General features: G+C 47.5%; 1 protein-coding gene across 7 annotated transcripts in view; it reads left to right on the top strand.

Annotated features, from left to right (window-relative positions):
- The window catches only part of SUN3 (Sad1 and UNC84 domain containing 3), a 140502-nt gene that overhangs the window by 112085 nt on the left and 9271 nt on the right, over nt 1-19146 (top strand). Inside the window, exon 4 of one of the 7 annotated variants that reach the window (XM_042476932.1) lies at nt 11249-11328. The exons of 5 other annotated variants lie outside the window; for them this stretch is intronic. In XM_042476932.1, the coding sequence (XP_042332866.1) occupies nt 11249-11328 (80 nt within the window). Of the gene's footprint in view, nt 1-5807; nt 5924-11248; nt 11329-19146 lie in introns of all 7 variants that reach the window. One more of the 7 variants, XM_042476929.1, reaches the window with a different exon arrangement.

The raw sequence follows: 19146 nt of genomic DNA, 5'->3' as shown, positions 1-19146 counted from the left end.
CGCATCTGCATAGCAGTGGTGACAACGGAATGGGGCCTTGAACCTGAAGCAGGAGAAGACGCAACAGCCATTGGTGGTGGAGTGGACCACGACCTCAGAGCAGACTTAGGCGTTGAAGGCAAAATGGACCTTGGCATTAGGGGTACAGTGGTCTTCGGGCCCAAGCAAGTCTGGACAACCTCCCAGTTTACGGAGACAAAGTATCTGTCTGTCTCACTGTCATAGTAGTCTGACTCATCATGGTGAGAGGAGCAGGGGGGCTGATGAACCTCTGCCTCGTGGACCTGAACCCGAGGCACTGGCGTCGGTGATCGACGACGAGATGACCGAGTGGCGGTGTCAACATCCTCAACGGGGTGTTGATGGAAGGCCAATGTAGCAGGTGGAGAGGCAACCGAGGCCGAGACCAAGGTCGGACGGGCCTGGGGAGAGAGTGGTACCGACGCATCCCGTCTGGGTACCAAGGGCGAACCATGGTTCTTGGAAGAAGACCGAGCACCATCAGGAGTCTTGTCACGGGCCTTTTTATGGGAAGAGCCACGAGAGGAGCCATCCCCTGAATCCAAAGGCCTCTTCTTTGATGAGCCCTGAGGAGAAACGCCTCTCGTGTCCGAGGGCGTGGACCTCTTTCTAGAGGAGGATTTTGAGCTTGAATCCGCAAGGGAGCTCGTATCTTTAGCATGGGCAGAATCCTTTTTGGAGCTTGAGTCCCTAGACTTAGTCTTGTCCTTTTTAGAGGACTTCGATTTGGATCTCGACTGATGTGCTCCTTCAGACCCATCACCCTTTTCAGGGATTGAGGTGGTGGTACTTGGCTCAGTGGAGGACCTCTGGGCCACAGAACCAGCAGTGGCTGGTACGGACTCCGAGGCAGCAGGTGCTGATGCAGAGCAGGAGGCAGGCTGGGGTTGAAGGGCCCGTTGGTACAGGGCAGCCAAGAGATGGGAGTCGTGTTTTTTTCTGGCTTGAGGGGTTGGTCCCGTGCAGAGGAAACAGAGGCCGGTTTCAGCCCCTCTATGCTGAGGGCTGATCATTGGTGCCCTTTCTCACCTCATATGGCCCTTCTGTACTGAAGACTGATAATTGGTGCGGCTCCTCTGCTCCATACAGAGGCAAGTTAATAGGTCTGTCCCTCCATACTAAAGGCCCATTGTCAGCATAATCTTCTTACTCCATATGGGGATGCAGACAAAGATATTGATACCTCCATACTGACATCTGAACATTTGTACCATTCTCCTACTGTATACAGAGTAAATGTAATAGTTTGGTCCCACCATGCCGAATGTTTTTCATAGTCTAATCCTCTTCAGAAAAATCAGACCAAGAGGTCGATCCTTCAGTGCCTGGGTATCATAGTATTTTGTGTTTTTCTACCCCATATAATAACTTATAATAACATATAACAATAAATCTGTCCCTTGATACTGAAGGTCAGGTGTTCGTAATTTTTCTCTAGTTTCTTACGGACCATGTTCTAATGCATGGATAATTTTTTATTGAGGGACATGGGAGTCTTCCATAACATTTTTCCCCCCAAGGTATTATTTCAAGGGTGCAGATGTACATCTGCTGATTACCACTTTAGACCGTGATGTGGGTCTATGTGCTTCAGACTATGAACTCTGCCATTCCATCCAGCTCAACTCAACTAGTAGTTTATCCTGCCAGTTTTCAGCACCAATTCAGGCAGCAGGCACCTATCAGCACCAGCTACTTACAGAAAATTTGATAAGTTCAGAAATTGGCTGGTTACTGCAGCATCAGAAATACATGTCAGTTGTGGATACTGCTCATCCTGATATCTTTCAAACAATTTGCTCTATCTGATTATCATACAATGATAAGTTATTCTGCTGCCTCCATGAGGTCATGGATTGTTCTCTATGGTGCATACATGAGCATTTATTGGAACTCTCTATGAGACAAAGTTTCTCCATGAAAAAAGTTTTCTGTGTTTCTGTCTCAAAATGGCAACCTTGTGCAGGCCACCAAAATGTGCCACCAAAGTTGCTCAGGGATAAACATTGCTAGTGCTACTGCATTCTCAGACATTCTTGGCTTCCCTTTCTTTTGGAATGTGTATGTCAATGTGTTGCTGCTACTGCAGTCTCATTTTTGCAAGTTAACAACCTCCCTCTGCCTTACTTACTGGTTCTACAAGAGAGTACGCTTTCCAGACCACAATAAGTGGGAAATGAAAACTGTTTTAGAGGAGTACTGGTGTTCTCAAGCCTGTCCATTTTCTCATTTGCAATGAGTATTCACTTTGTCACTGTGGTTAAGAAAAACAGATATTGAGTCTTGGCCTTGATCTTTCATATGTTAACTTTACATCCATCCTTCCTCTGATGCATCACTGTGCTTGGTTGTTATTAGACCTGATTATGTTTTTTCACATCATGAGGTACTTGTTCCATAGCAGTCTCCTTTGCTCCATTGGGAAGACATGTATATCACTTTCATGTCCCGCCCTCCAATGTATGCACACTTCATGTCTGTAGACCATTACCATGCTGGCAATAAATACTTTTCTTACCATATTGGATGACTTTGCTTGCCCCTATCATATACAATTAACTATTCTCAGTCTTTTCTTCTGAAAAGAAAAAGGCCGTCCCTCCATCCACCATCATTCAGAGGGAGAGAAAGGCAAGCCAGCTCCATCAGGTCTTGCCTTAAAGAAGAAGGCCCTCCTTCCCTCCACCCACCATCCAGAGGGAGAGAAAGACAAACCAGCTCCATCAGGCCTTGCCTGAAAAGAAGAAGGCCCTCCCTCCCTCCGCTATCATCCAGAGAGAGAGGAGAGCAGGCCAGCTCCATCAGGCCTTGCCTGAAAGAAGGTCTTCCCTCATCCACCATCATCCAGAGGGAGAGAAGGGCAGGCCAGTTCCATTGGGCCTAATCAGAGTAAGAAGAAGGGCCCTCCCTCCAGTCCATCTGCCATGGTCCAGGCATCAGAGGGAGGGAAGATCTGCTCGCCTTTTCTCCTTCCCCACTTCCATTCCCTTCTCCTTTTGTGTCTTGTCTCTTTAGATTGTAAGCCTGAGGACAGGGAAATGTCTAAATAACAATTTGTAAGCCGCTTTGATAGCCTTTTGGCTGAAGAGCGGGGTATAAATAAATAAATAAATATTATTATTACTGTATATTATTATTATTTCTGAACCCAGCTGCTCCACAAATATCTGGAGTTGAGCGTTGATCATGAGGAATCTCTCTTCTGTTATAATATCAATTGGCACTATACCAAGTTCTGTTGTTTGTGTTTCCCTACCAGACAACATATACAGCACTCTTTGAAGGGCTCTTCTTCATTGTACAAGCATCAGAGAATTGTTTGTTAGGCACTGTTTTTCATAGCCTCTGTTAGGCTGTCCACAACCCTTGTCAGGTTTTGGAAATGGCCTTTACAGGCATCCTCCTTGTCATGCTTCAATTCTCAGGCTGGTTCTTGTCATAAAGGAGTTCTGAAATCTCTTGTTGGGGGGTTGGAGATGCTATTTTTGCTTTCCAACCCACAGTGATATTCAATAACCATATGCCACTATGTGGTGAGGGCAAATTCTACAAGTGGTCATGAGATGAAAGGTACTTCCCACACTGATGTTTTAAAGTTTGACCATTTTGAATCTTTTCAGTCCTGTGATGGAGTAGTCCTAATAATTATAGACATCTTGTTACCCTGATGGCTGGGGTCTGGGGAGGACGCCCTTTGCTTTTAGGGGAATATGGAACTTAGCTCAAAGGAAAGATCTAGTCGTCCGGGGCAATGGCCACCTTGGGATACAGCTCAGCTATATCAGGTCTGCAATCACACAGAACTCCAGAAGCTTTTAAAATAAATTTTATATTTTATTAGGGGGATAGGTGAAATGCATACACAGACATACACAGATGTTAACGTGCACACACAAGAGATAGGAAACAAAGGGGGACAGATGAATAGATGTGAGGATATGCTAATGGAAATACATTTTTAGATCTAATCAGTATTTGGTTATAATGAAGTTCCTAGACAGATCTTGTTTCCAGTCAAAGAGGGTCCAGAATGGAGAGAGGGGTGGTGAGAGTGTTGAGGTGCTTAGTGAGGTAAACCGACAGGATGTCTGTCTGCAACTGGGTCCGTGTTATCTTCAATAAACAATGAACCACATGCTTTAGTGCAACAAACTTTAATAACGGATACATAGTATCCCAGTCCAGTTCCAACTTAACTCAAAATACAGCAATATGCTGCGGGTTGCTTCACCCTTACAAAGGGAAACTGCCTAGCGCCGCAGACTGAACTTCTCGCTCCCCTCGGCATCTGCTTTTTCTAACATGATCGGGCCAGGTCCGTGTTCCCAATATTGGCCCTTCTCATCCCACCATGTGCCTTCTAAGGTAGCCTTGGTCCCGCTTCTTTTAATGCCCGTCTCATTCCCAGCAAGAGTTCCTTAGAATCACCTTTCCATGGGGACCTCTGCCATGCTGCAGGGGTGCCAGTCAGCCTTCTCGTCTTGAGCTGTAAGTCATCTCTGCTGTCTCTCTTGTGACCACCTCAACATGCTCCCGTCTTCCACAACTCCTCCTCCCTGCAGCCACCTGTCACTTTCCTTTTATGCTCACCAGACCTCGCCCTTCTATGTCTCCACCCCTTCCCCCTTTTTGGGCCTCTGTCCTCTCAATCTCATCTCCTGTAGGCACCCCAGCTGTTTCCTATCCTTGGGAGTTTTCTTCTGTCTCTTCCACCTCTGTCTCTTCCGCCTCGTCCTCTCCTCCATCAACCGGCTCCTTCTTCCCACCCGGTCACAGGAGCCTTTTAACAGGCTGACTAGGGATGATAGTGAATGGAGTTCATGTGGAAGACTACACTTTCCCCAGCCACACTTGCAGTCCTGATAACATTCCTTTATGGGATTTCTCTGCATGATACCTGCAGAGCCATCACATGTTCCCTACTGCTTACTTTTGTATCTTACTATCCAATGGAGGCTGCATTTGGGAGGGCTGTGTTTTTTCTCTTTTTTTTGCTAGTAGCTTGCTAGTAACCTAGATGTGTGATTCACAGAGTCTAGGAATAAGAAGGACAAGTTGCTTACCTATAACTGTAGTTCTTTGAGTGGTCATCTGTGAATTCACACAAACCCACCCATCCTCCCTGCTCATCATGTCCTGCCCCTTCTTAGATCATGAGCTGCTTCTTTGGCATCTATAGAACTGAGGGCCTATATGGGAAGCAAGCTGGTAGGTTTCTCAGAGAGTGGCCATGGCTACCACCAAGCACTTATGTGATAGCTCTAGATGTTTCCAAAGATGCACTGTGCAGGCAGAGGATAACCTAACTGTGTCAATTCACAGATGACCACTTGAAGTTACATGTAAGCAATCTGCCATCTTCAGGTGCACGTGAAGGCACGAATAGCTTACAGAAATGTGTTATCTCTGCTCTGAAGGAACATACTGAGAAATCGTTTTAACAATAGCTCCAGACTGCCTTTCAACAACCTGGATAGAACATCGTTCTAGCTTATAAATGGCTGACCTTATTGTCAAAATACATCTTTGGTATTGTCCTTAGCACTGACAACACTTGCAACTCATCTGTGTGATTAGGTAAAGAAGGAATCTCCCATTTCCCAAGTAATTAAAAAAAAAACCAAATTAGAGGAAATTAGTTGTTTTTGTACATACACTTTGATAAAGGCTGTTTTCTCTGGATAGTACTGTATTCATAATAAACAGTGCAGCTAGGATTTGGTTTTATACAGTACATTTTTAAACAGATCAGTTATGAGAAGTATTATATAACTATTTCATTTTAGGTGCAAGAATTCTTCAGTCTAGAACCACCAGGAGCTACTGCCATGATGGAGGAAAATACTTCTGGATGTCATTCATTATGTTTCCTTTTGTGAAATCACCAGATGTAATCTTGGAGGTAGAAATGAACCTGAAGGAAATCTCCACATTTTCTTCTTCCTTTCTACATTGTTTTTCTTAGTATTAGCAGGATATCAGATCCCAGTTATTATTTTGGGTCTTTTTACCCTGAAGCCTTTATTATTACTTAGGCTAAGGATACTGTACATCCTAGGAAGTACTCCTTTCTTCATTAAAAATTTCAAAAAAGATTGGTTAGAGAATTGAGTCATGCTGGTGAGGTCACATTTTTCCAAGGCTCAGGTTAACCTTTAGAGTGTGAAATAGAATTCATTTTTGTACTGATCTCAGTTTGGTGTGAGGAGGTATTTTGCCTCAAAAGAAAGGGATTGTATGCTCTGATTTTATATCTGGCCTGGGGCTGCCTTTGCTCAGGACAGAGCTCTGCTATTTACCATATTATGCGTAATCTCTTAAAGCTCTGGATCAGGACCATGGCAACCGCATGCCACGGCCCCAATCTGATGTTTTTCAGGCCCCAAAAGGAGTGGCAAAATGCCGCTCCCTTTGGGGGCAGAAAAAGGGTTCCCTTGCTGCCACTGCCACGGCTTTTTGACATTTCGGCAGCATGGCACATGTAAATGCCGCACTGCTGAAATGCTGTGAAGCGTCCACACGTGTGGACAGCCATGTGGCTTCACGGCGGCAGGGGGCGGCATCAAAGCATGCACTTACGGCTGGTCTGTTTTGCCCCTTAGTTGATTTCATTCACTTATCTTTTCCTGATGAATGTTGTCTCGAAGGCCAAATTCTATTGCTAGTCCTGACTAAATCAATTTGATTTACCTATGTATTGACTCACCATCCAAGAGTTTATTTAGTGGATCTTCTCTAGTTGAAATTTACAAATAGGATTCTAACCAAAATGTTTAAACCTCTCTCATTTTTAAACTGTTTCTGTTTACTGTTGTTGATGGTGTCACTAGGATTTGGGTCACTTGGTGCAGTAGCTCATGCTTTCACCCGCCCATTGACCCTTACCATACTATAGGGAATCCTTGGTAATATTTTTTGTACTATGTTACTCATAAATTGCAATTCCCATATATTACTGAAGGTAATGGCAATAATTGTGACATAAACAAGTAGCAAAATTAAAATTATACCCTTAAAATACAGTATCATATGCACAGTCTAAATGTATTTATATACATAGTCTCCTGTGTTTAAAGTGAAAATTTGGTAAGATGTGATTTTTTTTAAAAGAAAAATTTAAAAGAATTTTTTTTTTAAAAAAAAGCTGAGGCCTCTCACTCCTCCTACTGAGCCTGACTCCACTCACACCATCACTTCTCCAGTGCTCCACTGTTTTAGAGGGATGCAGGCAAATGCCACAGCTTGTTTCTGTCAAATGGCAGATGTTTGAGGAGCAGTGGTGTCACCTGGTGCAGTTCACACCTTCGGACCCCCTGACTGCTGTATTTTTTCTCTCTTAGTTAGAGCCACAGAGAGCAGACATTTCCCTCCTGTAGGCAGCTTCCACAGTTGCAAAAGTATCAAAATGTTGACTTTAGTGAAGAACCTAGGCATAACATATTTTTAAATGGGTGTATTTTTGTCAAACTAGACAATAAATGGAGCACATATTACATATGATTTTCAATTTCCTCACTAACCTGTTGCTTCTTCTTTGTAGTCTCTGTGCCTTAGGGATTTGCGCTTGCATAGAGACTCCCAACGGAAAGTTCCAGAGCTGAGGAACTTGATGGGAAGCACCCCACCCCCTCCCATCTGTTGTACATGCCCGAGCCCACCAAACTACTCTCACGTTAGTTTCCTTTCGCCTGCTGTTAGAGCAGCTCCTTGTGATTGTTTCTGTGTTGAGTAGTCACTCTCATCTTGCTAGTAGATCTTTCTTTCTTTCTTTCTTTCTTTCTTTCTTTCTTTCTTTCTTTCTTTCTTTCTTTCCTGTTTATAAAAAAATGAATTAATACTTACCTTCTGTGTTGTGCTGTTGCCTTTCCCCCCTTCTTTGGTCCATTTCTGCCTTCATGTTCCCTCTTTAATTTTAGCCTATGGCCTCTGTTTCTCTTTTTAAACTCTGTTCTCCTTGTGGGAGAAAAGTTTTTCTATTGGCTGGCCATTCATTGTATCTTTTTTGCCCTAGTGAGGCCCATTTTATGGAGCACTGCTCAAGTTATAAAGGGTTTACCCCCTCAGGCCCTAAAGAATTGGGCTCGGCATCTTAAAATACATGGTTGGGAGAAGTCTCTTTCTTTCTTGTATAAAGAGGTGGCTAAAATCCACTTTCATCAATTACCAAAAAGCAAGGCACTGATACCAATGGAAGATGTGATTTTGATACTGACTATCCCGACTGGGGGAATGGAATCGTCTTTGATAATGGAGACCTCTTTGGTCTCAGATGCACCTCAGCGTATATATTCTGCTTCCCAGCTCAGTGCCAGGGAAAAGAAATAGCATTCTAAATCTTCTAAGAAACAATCTTCTTCATTGATGGGAGATCATGCTCATCCTGGAGAGAATGCTCAGATGGTGGCTGGGAAGAAAAAGAAACATAAACATGTTAAGAAACCATTGGTACTGACTCTTTCTTTGGATACTCCAGTGTCTCTGGTGGAGGTTCCAACAGTTGAAGAATCTCCACAAACACTATCAGGACCAAAAGTGCTCTTGCCTATAACTCCACCCACTCCAGTGCCCCCTGGAGGGCATCAATCTCCTTTACATTCTTCTAGTCCTCTGGCTTCTAAATATCTTGAATATCTTTACAGGATGCAGACCAATATGGCTCTCTGCAAGTTCAAGATAGTCACTCTTCATGCTATTCTGCCCTTTCTAGATCAAGGGAACTGGTTTGCTTCCATTGACCTGAAGGATGCATACTTCCATATTGGTATTTGACCCCAATATTGCAGGTTCCTCCGATTCGCCATTGGATGACCTTTACCAATACAAGGTCCTTCCCTTTGGGCTGTCACCACTCTGAGGGTATTCACCAAGTGCATGACTGTGGTGATATCTTACCTGAGAACCCAGGGAGTTCAAATCTATCCTTACCTTAATGATTAGCTGCTCGTATCATCCTCCCATACCCTGCTGTTCAAAAACATTTGTCTCACCCTTTGTCTCCTCCATGATCCCAGGTCAGTATCGTGAAGAGCCCACCAGAGTGCTGGACTACATTGGGGTCACCATCAGTTCCAACATTGCCCATGCCTTCATGATCATGAATCAGTCACAGACTCTCTGGTTGGAAATAGACAGCTCTTTTTGCCACTCCCATTTTCCCACTTATTTAGTTCAGCACCTACTGGTTCAGCCTATGGCAGTGATATATCTTGCATGACTAAATCTCAGGATTCTGCAGAACTGGTTCCTGTTGACTTTCGATCCACTCTGGGATCACCACTTATAATTGTTGTGGCCTCCTCTGCAGGTCAACTTGTACCTTCTCTGGTAGCTGTGGTCTCACAACCTTCTCTTTGGTATGCCATTCAGGCCTTCAGATCTGACTTTCATGGTGATGATGGATACCTCTTTAGACGGTTGGGGAGTCTGTTCTGAGGATGTGATGACTGGCAGCAGATGGTCTAGTCGGGAAGCCATGTCAGTGCACTGGAACTCCTAGCTGTCATTAAAGTATTCTGGGCTTTGAACGAAGGATACAAACATGCGTAAAGTATGTCCTCAGGACGTACTAGGCTTTGCGCACACCCCTAACCCTAGTATGTCCTGAGGATGTACAAAATGGCGGCGCCCGTTCTACACGGGCGCCACCATCTTGACATCGCGGAGGCTTAGCGCAGTGCCACTTCTGGGGCGAAAAAAGTAGCGCCATTTTGGCGCTTCTTTTTTGCAGCACCGGGGAGCCTCACAGTTTGGCCGCTGGGGCTTCTCGGCGGTGCTAATGGCAGCGGCGGCAGACCGCCGCTTTCAGGCGGTCTGTAATGCGCCAATGCATAACGAGTCATAACAGATGACACCACCATGGTTTGCTATGTGAGCAAATGGGAGCATCCATTCATCCACCCTCCTTGCTCTGGCCCTCACTCTCTGGGACTGGTGTGTTTGAAGTCATATCCATCCAGTGGCTACAGATCTGATAGGGCAGGCATGCCTATGGAATGCTAGTGGATGCCTTGAGTCAAGGGAGGGCCCTCCAGCACAAATGGCCTTCCTTCTAGTGATGTATATGTGGGGGATGCCTCACTTATACCTGTTGGCATCCCCAGACAATGTAAAGTGCCCTCGCTTCTGCTCCATCGCAGGGGCAGGGGCAGGGGTGAGATCTCTGAGAGATGCATTCCTTTGGATGTGATCAGGTCTGCTGCTCTATGCCTTCCCACCATTTCCATTGATTGTGAATGTACTGGTGAAGATGTCCAGAGACAGATTGGATATGATCCTAATCACGCCATTCTAACTGAGACAACCTTGGTTTGCACTACTGCACCTCTCTCAAGCTTCACATGGGATGAAATGAGCTTGCATGGAAAACAAATTGGTTACCATCCAAATGACAGTCCTTTTTCTGCTTTCAGCAGAAATCAGCAATAAGGTCCATACTAATTTCCACCCAAAGTCTTGACAGCATAGGTAGAGGTTGTAAAAGCCCCCAGGGCTTCCCTCTAACCTGTTTTGAAGTGCACAAATAGGGCAACTTTTAATATAATTATCTACATTCTGTCTCAGCTTGGGCCACCAGAACTGTCATCTGATCAAATGCAGTTTTCAGATATCCAAAATGTCCAGCTGTTTTGGTATCCTGACTTTGTTTTACTATTTTCTCCTTTAGTGTTTCAGGAAATTAAACCTACCCCCTTATAGGGTACACCATCCCTCACAGCTATTTCTTTCTTGTGTTTTCTTGGCCATTCATCCCCTTCCATGGCCTGCTGCATGGTCTTTTGAAAGCATGGCTTAAAGAAGGTCCATTGAGGCTTAGCTGTGGTCTGGGATCTAGTGAACACAGCCAGTGCCAGCTGCTGTGGGGTAAACACTCTGTCCACTATTACTTTTTTCTGGCGGTTGTGCTGGGGCAGTCTCAACAAAGCATCTGCGAGGAAATTTTTCCTCCAGGCAGATATTTTAATTGAAAGTCAAACTTTTAAAAGAATCCAGCCCACCTTACTTGTTTGGCATTCAGCTTTTGAGGGTCTTTAGGATTTCTAAATTTTTATATCCACACCTCGAAAGGAACAAAAACCCCCCTCTAATAAATTTCTCCATGTGATTAGAGATAGTCTAATGGCCTGAACTTCCTTATCCCAGACTCCAGCATTTCTCCTGTTCAGAAAATTGCCTGGACAAATAAGTGAAGGCCATAATCTATCTTCCTCATTCTTTTGTAACAACACAGCCTCCACTGCAACATATGAAGTGTCAATCTGCACAACAAGTGGCTCCATGGGAACAGTGTGCTTCAAGATGGGTTTGAAGGTATTATTTATTTATTTATTTATTTATATCTTGCCCTTTTCCCAAAACTGGGACACACGACAGCTCACAGCATTAAAACACAGAACAATTAAAAGCATACAAAAATAGTACATTAAAATAGAATTAAATTATTACAATATTAAAACAAGTTACATGTTAAAATGATAAAATACAATTAAAAAGATAATTTTTTTTTAAAATATTTCAAAACAATGCCATCTCATGCTTTAAAAACGTTCTGTTTTGAATGCCTGTCTAAACAGCCTGTCTCTTATCCTGCCGGTGGAAGGATAACAAAGAAGGGGCCATTCTGGCCTCCTGGGCAGGGAGTTCCACAGTCTAGGGGCAGCCACAGAAAAGGCCCACCAACCATGCTTGGGGTGGTAGTAGGATGGAGAGAAGGGCCTCTCTCAAGGATCACAGAGCCCAGGATGTTTCATACAGGTAAACAACTTCTTAGGACACTGGAAAGCCTCCTGGCACTTGTCACTCCATTTATTTCAGTAGTTGGGTTTCTTTTTCTTTTTCTCCTCCCCCTTTTTAGTCTTAGTCTTTAGCAGATCTGTTAGTGGCAAGACTATCTATGCAATATTGGGTATAAACTGGTGAAAGAAGTTTGCACATCCCAGCACATATGTGCACCTGAAAGTATGCTTCCTTTAGATTTAGCATGGTGAATATTTTTCCTTTCACCAAATGGGCCAACATGTCTTTCATCAATGGCAGGAGGTATCTATTAGCGGTACAGATAGCATTTAACTCATAGTGGTCTGTGACTCTGGAATCCATGCCTACTGCTCTCTGGATACACTGGCTTAGGAGATCATTGGCTCAGTAACTCTCAGGACCTTTTCCCAGACCACCTTTGCGTGATTTTCCTCCCTTTGCCTCAGAACCTTCACCTTGAGATTTTCACTGGATGCTTTAGGTTCAGTCTCATTCGCCAAATACATGGTTACTTCGAGCAGAGTTCTGTTCTTTGGGAATTCTGGCTATCTGTGATGGCTGTCTGCAACTAACTCAATAATCAGGGTTCATGGATGAACCAAAAAGGATTTATTGAGAGGCTCAGCACAGTAGACAAGCATTTGCCAGAATTGGTTGCATAAAGGCTAATACATATAACCCTTCACACTTCACGCCCCTCTTCTCTGCCCATTTCTCCTCTAGGAGAACAGAAAACAGCCTTGAGGTGCAAATAACAAGTCCTTCCCTGCCATTTAACCAAAACTGTTCCAACAACAGCAGCAACAACAACAATCCCCCAATTATAACCTCACCACTCTATACATTCCAACAACCCCTGACAGGGGACCTCAAGGGGACCCTGACAGTCACTGTCTCTGGTCTTTTTTCAGTTCACTCCTTATCCCTTTGAGCCTTTGGGACTCATAGATGAGAGATTGCTTACACTGAAGACCATGTTTCTGGTTGCCATCACAGCAGCTCGTTGTGATCTGAGCTTTCGGTGTTATGCTCTGACTAGCCTTTCCTAGTTTTTCATTGAGATAAGGTGGTCCTGCGACCAGATATTTCCTTCTTGCTGAAGGTGGTGTCTTCACCTTAACCAGGACATTGTGCTTCTGACATTCTGTCCTACCCTGTCAGTTTCCTTGGGGATATCCATGTATTCTTTGGAAGTTTGCATAGCACTAGCATTTTATGTTAAACATACTTCTTTGTTCCATCTCTTTAACAGACTTTTCATTTGTTATGTTGGTTCTAGAAGAAGTCAACCAATTTCCTTGCAACATTTTGCAAAATGGATTGTCCATGTTATTCATTTGGCTTGTGTAGTTGCTAACCGACCTATTCCTGTTGGTCATTGGGCTCATTTTATGAGGGCTGTGCCTTCTGCTGCTCTTCTTAGAGGTGTTTCTTTACCGGTGTTGTGTAGGGCTGCCACGTGGTCACAACTCTTGATGCTCATTCATCACTACAGACTTGATGCAGATCCAGGAGTGAAGCAAGCTTTGGTCATAGAATCATAAAGTTGAAAGAGACCACAAGGGCCATCCAGTCCAACACCCTGCCATGCAGGAAATCTCAATCAAAGCATCCCCGACAGATGGCCATCCAGGCTCTGTTTGAAGACCTCCAAGGAGGGAGACTCCACCACACTCCGAGGGACTGTGTTTCACTGTTGGACAACCCTTACTGTCAGGAAGTTCTTCCTAATGTTGAGGTGGAATTTATTTTTCTTCTTCGTGGTCTCTGCGAATCACACAAATGGGTTTATTCTACGCCTGCGCAGCAATCCTCGGAAACTTCTAGAATCTCTAGGCAGAAAGCAATGTATCTTTCTGCAACTTTTTGGCGGTAGCTCCACCCACCCATATATAAAGCCCCTGTTGGCCCACTCCTCTTCAGTTCCTTCATTCCGCCACGCTAAGCAGCTCGAGGAACTTCGCTAGCATTTCGCTTGCTCTTTGTGTATTGGAATCTCTGGCTTTTCGACCTTCGGACTTTCACTTGACCATTCTCTCGGACTTTCCCTCTGGCTTGACGACTTTCTCTGATTTACGGCTTGACTTCAGACTGGTAATGGACTTCTCCTACCATGGCCTCTTTCAAACTATGCACCAAGTGCGGGGTGAAAATCCCTAAGGCCGACGGCCACGACAAGTGTGTCCTCTGCTTGGAGGAGACGCACGTTCAGGGCAGTTGTGCCCACTGCAAGGCCATGTCCGCCCAAGCCCTCAAGAACAGGGACTGGACACTCAAGGCCGCCCTCTATGAGAGGGTTCTCAGCCAGCCTGGCGGCTCTGGAGCCTCTGGGGAGGTGGATGCCCCCAGAGCCCCCAAGAGAAAAGGGGACAAGCGCTCCGACCGGGACAAGAAGCGAGCTCGCTCGTCCTCGCTGCCTTCTAAGAGCCGCCGTAAGGGGCCCCCAAGCACGTTCTCAGTGCCTCCGCCTGAGTCGAGGCCAGTGCCGTTGACATCACCTGTTGCTGAGCCGGTAAAGACTCCGACTCCGTCTGTACCGGCCCCTTCCCGGGTGGTGCCGCTTAAACCCAGAGTTCTCCTCACCAGTCACCTTTCTGTACCGGCAGACAGCCTACAGATTGTGAACGTGGACTCTGAATCGGAGGGAGAGCTCCAGGACTCCTATGCTCCACTCTCTCCTCAAAGGCCGAGGTCAAGATCCCCCTCGCCCTCACCAAGGAGACGGCCATGCTCTGCCTCACGGGACCGGGCTATGCTAGGTACCGAAGCTGACGAGGCTCTGGCCGCAGACCACCGTGCCCCTACAGAGCATGATTGGGACCTCTTCCAGGCGTTCCCGGATCTCGTTCACGACCAGCACACGGGACAGTACCTCATCCCGGTTGACCCATCCCGCCTGCGTCGTAACCTCCGTGCTCATTCACGAGCCCGTCGTCCGGATGGTGACACCTCCCGCCGGGACGACCGGGACGACTTCGGGACATCCGATCCTCTCTTCAGACGGCGGAGCCCATCCCCCTCGAGGTCTGGCTCGGGCTCTCCTCGTTCCATGTCTCCCATCTCGGATTAGGACGCCCCGTTTGTGCCCGAAGGCTCATCTGTCCCTTTACCCACGGATGACGTCCGGGCCTTTGCCGACAGGGTCATACGGATGGCCGATGCTCTCAAGCTGGAAGTCGCCCATCCGGAGGATGATGCCCTTGACCCGGTGGAAAGGAGGATCCACGGCTCTGCTCCAGCTCCGCCAGCCCTGGCTTACCTCCCGTCCCTGGAGAAGATCGCCAAGCGTTCTTGGGACGCCCCAGCCACCATCCCGTCGACTTCGTGCAGGATCGAGAACCTGTACCAGGTTACTCCGTCTGCCCCGTCCTGGCTGTCAAACCACCCCAAGCTGAATTCAGCTATTGTGGAGGGGGCCCAGTCCACCTTCGCCCCCAAAACCTCATCCTCGCCTGTCGACAAGGACAGCAAGAAGCCTGGCAAAGAAATTCTACGCCTCGGCGGCTCTCGACCTCAAGATTGTGAACTACGCGGCTTGCATGGGGGCCTACGTCCAGGTCCTGGTGGAGAAGATGGACCCCACCATTGCTGACTTGCCCGAGGACAGGAGGCGTATGATGGCGGCTCTCAGGAATGAGATCCACTTGATGGCGGGACAGCAGATCATCTCCGCCAGGCACTCCACGGACTGCGAATCTAAGATCCTCTCTGGCTCCATAGCTCTCCGCCGCTATGCATGGCTCCAGTCCTCAGACCTCACCCCTCAGGCGAAGGCGGCTATTGAAGACATGCCCTTCGACAACTCGGGCCTCTTCAATAGGGACACGGATGAGAAGCTTAGCTTCAGGTTCCGGATGAAGACCGCGGCTAGAAAGCACGGTATGTCTTCCGCACCATCCAAGTCCCCCCGCCAGAGGTATCCTGGTCAGCGCCCCTGACACTCAGGAGGCCAGTACCGCTTCCAGCCCCAGGACCGTCCTTATCACCAGGACAGTAACCCTCAGGGCTGATCCTCCCGGTCGCCTGCTCCCCCACCAGACAGGCGTCAATCTTCCCAACCCAGATACCAACAAGGGTATAGGAAGAAGGATGGCCGGGGCAAGAAGAGGTTCTGATGTGTTCCTGCGCACCTCGTCACCTCCAACAGGCTGAGCCCTTTCTTCGACACCTGGGCCGCCATCACTATGGACTCTTGGACACTTAACATCGTCCGCAGGGGCTATGCCCTAGAGTTCTCTGAGCTCCCACCAACTGGAGCTTTTGTTTCAACTGTCCCCTCGGACACCCTTCTTGACAAAGTGCGCACTCTTCTAGACAAAGGGGCCATTGAACCCGTCTCCCCCTCTGAGTTCAAGCGGTGCTTTTTTCCAGGTACTTCACCGTACCGAAGAAAGACTCTGGCCTTAGACCCATAATGGATCTTTGGGCCCTCAATGACTTTATTGTTTACAAGAAATTTAGGATGGTAACTCTTGCTTCTATCTTACCACTCCTACAGGAAGGGTACTGGTTTGTGACGCTAGACTTAAATGATGCCTACTTTCACATAGCGATCCTGGAGGACCACCGCAGGTTCCTCGCTTTCGCTGTCGGACACCAGGCATACCAGTACAAGGTCCTTCCCTTCGGCCTTTCCACAGCTCCAAGGGTCTTCACCAAGTGCATGGCACCCGTGGTGGCATACCTGCGTCAAAAGGGAATCACAGTCTTCCCGTACCTGGATGATTGGCTCTTCGCAGCATCCTCAAAGGACACCCTACTCAACCAGCTGAACTTTGCCCTGTCCCTACTGCAAGCATTGGGACTACAGGTCAACTCCGACAAGTCCAACTTGACTCCTACCAAGTGAATAGACTTTATAGGAACAACGCTGGACTCTGTACAGATGAGGGCATACCTTCCAGAGACAAGGTTCCAAACCCTCTGGGCGTCCCTGCAGCCCTGCCTCCGCCAAAGACGCCTTCAGGCCCGTGCAGTGCAAGTCGCCATGGGACACCTGGCCTCCACCACTTTCGTCACACCGTGGGCCAGACTGCGCTTCAGGCCCATTCAATCTTGGTTCCTCTCCGTGTTCAACCCCGTCCGAGACACGTCTACCAAGCTGCTCACCATCTCAAGGACTGTACAGAGGTCTTTACGATGGTGGCTCCGGTCCGACAACGTCTGTGTGGGGATGCCATTTCTACCCCCTCAGCCAGACCTCTCTCTGACTACGGACGCCTCCCTGCAAGGATGGGGCGCCCACACACTGGACCTTACAATAAAGGACAAATGGTCATCGGCAGAAGCTACTCTCCACATCAACGTCTTGGAAATGCTTGCCGTGGAGAAAGCACCCAGAGCCTTTCAGTCGGTCCTCGCGGACAAGGTGGTGCTTCTTCTCACCGACAACACCACCGTTATGTACTACCTCAACAAACAAGGGGGTACAAAGTCGAGGACTCTGTTGTCAGTCACCATCTGGGAATGGTGCATAGGACACAAGATTCTACTACAATGCATCCATCTGCCCGGTGACCAGAACGACCTTGCAGACCAACTCAGCAGGTCATCCTCCACTTGCCACAAGTGGAGATTGCATCCAGAGGTGGTATCCCAACTCTTTAATCGCTGGGGAACCCCCCTCCTCGACCTGTTTGCCTCCCGGCTGAACGCCCACACCGCAAGATTTTGCTCACAGTACAGGGAGCCAAGATCGGAAGGGGATGCCTTCCAGCTCAAATGGACTCAAGGCCTCCTGTATGCCTTTCCTCCGTTTCCTTTGATCACGCGGGTCCTCTCGAAGATGTTGGCCGACCACTCGGATGCAATCCTGATAACCCCGTGGTGGCCCAGGCAGCCTTGGTTCGCTCCGCTCCTACAACAAGCGCAGGACCATCTCCGCTTGGAGCACCGACCCGACCTGCTCTCGCTCCACGGCGGACGAGTTCACCATCCCGAGATGCAATCTCTCCAATTGGTAGCATGGAGGATTCGATCCTGAGGACACTTCCATCTGGTGTACAAGATATCAAAACAGCACAGAGACCGTCCACACAGAGGTCCTATGCCTACAAATGAGATAGGTTCCTAACCTTTCTACAAACAAAGGACATTCTACCATCCCGTGTCTCCATCCCTGTAGTCCTGGACTTTCTCATGACCTTAGCAGATGCAGGTCTCTCTTTGAGTTCTATCAAGTGCTATTTGTCTGCCATTTCATCTCACTACCTATTTCAGGACAAGTCTTCTCTGTTTGGGGATCCTCTCATAAAGAGGTTCCTTAAGGGATTCAACAATTTGCATCCACCGATTCTAGACCCTACACCACAGTGGAGTCTAGACACCGTCCTGGCACATTTGGTGTCTAAGCCCTTTGAGCCCTTAGATACCACGGACATGAGACTCCTGACTTGGAAGTCGGCCTTCCTGGTAGCTATTATGTCAGCTCGCCGAGCTGGTGAATTGTGTGCCCTGAGGATGGACCAGCCCTTCCTCCGTTTCCATAAGGACAAGGTGGTGCTCCGTACAGACATCACTTTTTTGCCTAAGGTGGTGTCTGCCTTTCACATCAACCAGGACATTGTTTTGCCGACTCTGGCTCCTAATCCGACCACAGACTCTCAGCGTCAGCTCCATGCCCTGGATGTCCGCAGGGTGCTGGCGTTCTATCTGGACAGGACATCTCCTTCCAGGCGTTCGGAGAGACTTTTTGTGTGCTACTCCGAAGCCAAGAAGGGGCTGCCGGTTTCACCGCAGAGGTTCTCCAAGTGGGTAGCCAACACCATCCACCTCTGCTACGAACTGGCTGGAAAGCCCCTACCGGGTCGGGTTAGAGCCCATGCAACTAGGGCAGTAGCCGCATCCTCAGCCTTTTTGACGGGGATTCCCCTTGAGGATGTGTGCAAGGCAGCTGTCTGGTCCCAGCCATTGACATTCATAAGACATTACAGGCTGGACTCAAGGGCCAGGCATGATGCAGCCTTTGGGAGGGCAGTGTTACTTTCTGCCATGCACTAACCTGTGTACTACAAATAAATCACTCAGGTATTTGGTTTACATCTTTATTGTCATTTGACTATTTGGTATTGACACTCCCTCCTCCACAGACTATAGCTCGCTAGTCTAAACCCATTTGTGTGATTCGCAGAGACCACGAAGAAGAAGAACAGGTTGCTCACCTGTAACTGTGTTTCTTCGAGTGGTCATCTGCGAATTCACACAAACCCGCCCATCCATCCCCTCAGTGTCTGCTCATTTGACAACGCTTGTTGCTGCGCTGATTAGCGGCTCATTTGGAACTGAAGAGGAGCGGGCCACCAGGGGCCTTATATATGGGTGGGCGAAGCTACCGCCAAAAAGTTGCAGAAAGATACATTGCTTTCTGCCTAG

This window comes from Sceloporus undulatus, chromosome 6 (genome assembly GCF_019175285.1).
Source record: "Sceloporus undulatus isolate JIND9_A2432 ecotype Alabama chromosome 6, SceUnd_v1.1, whole genome shotgun sequence".
Classification (NCBI taxonomy): Eukaryota; Metazoa; Chordata; class Lepidosauria; order Squamata; family Phrynosomatidae; genus Sceloporus; species Sceloporus undulatus.
The sequence above is the reverse complement of the archived record's forward strand: the minus strand, read 5'-3'. Positions and strand labels throughout refer to the sequence as shown.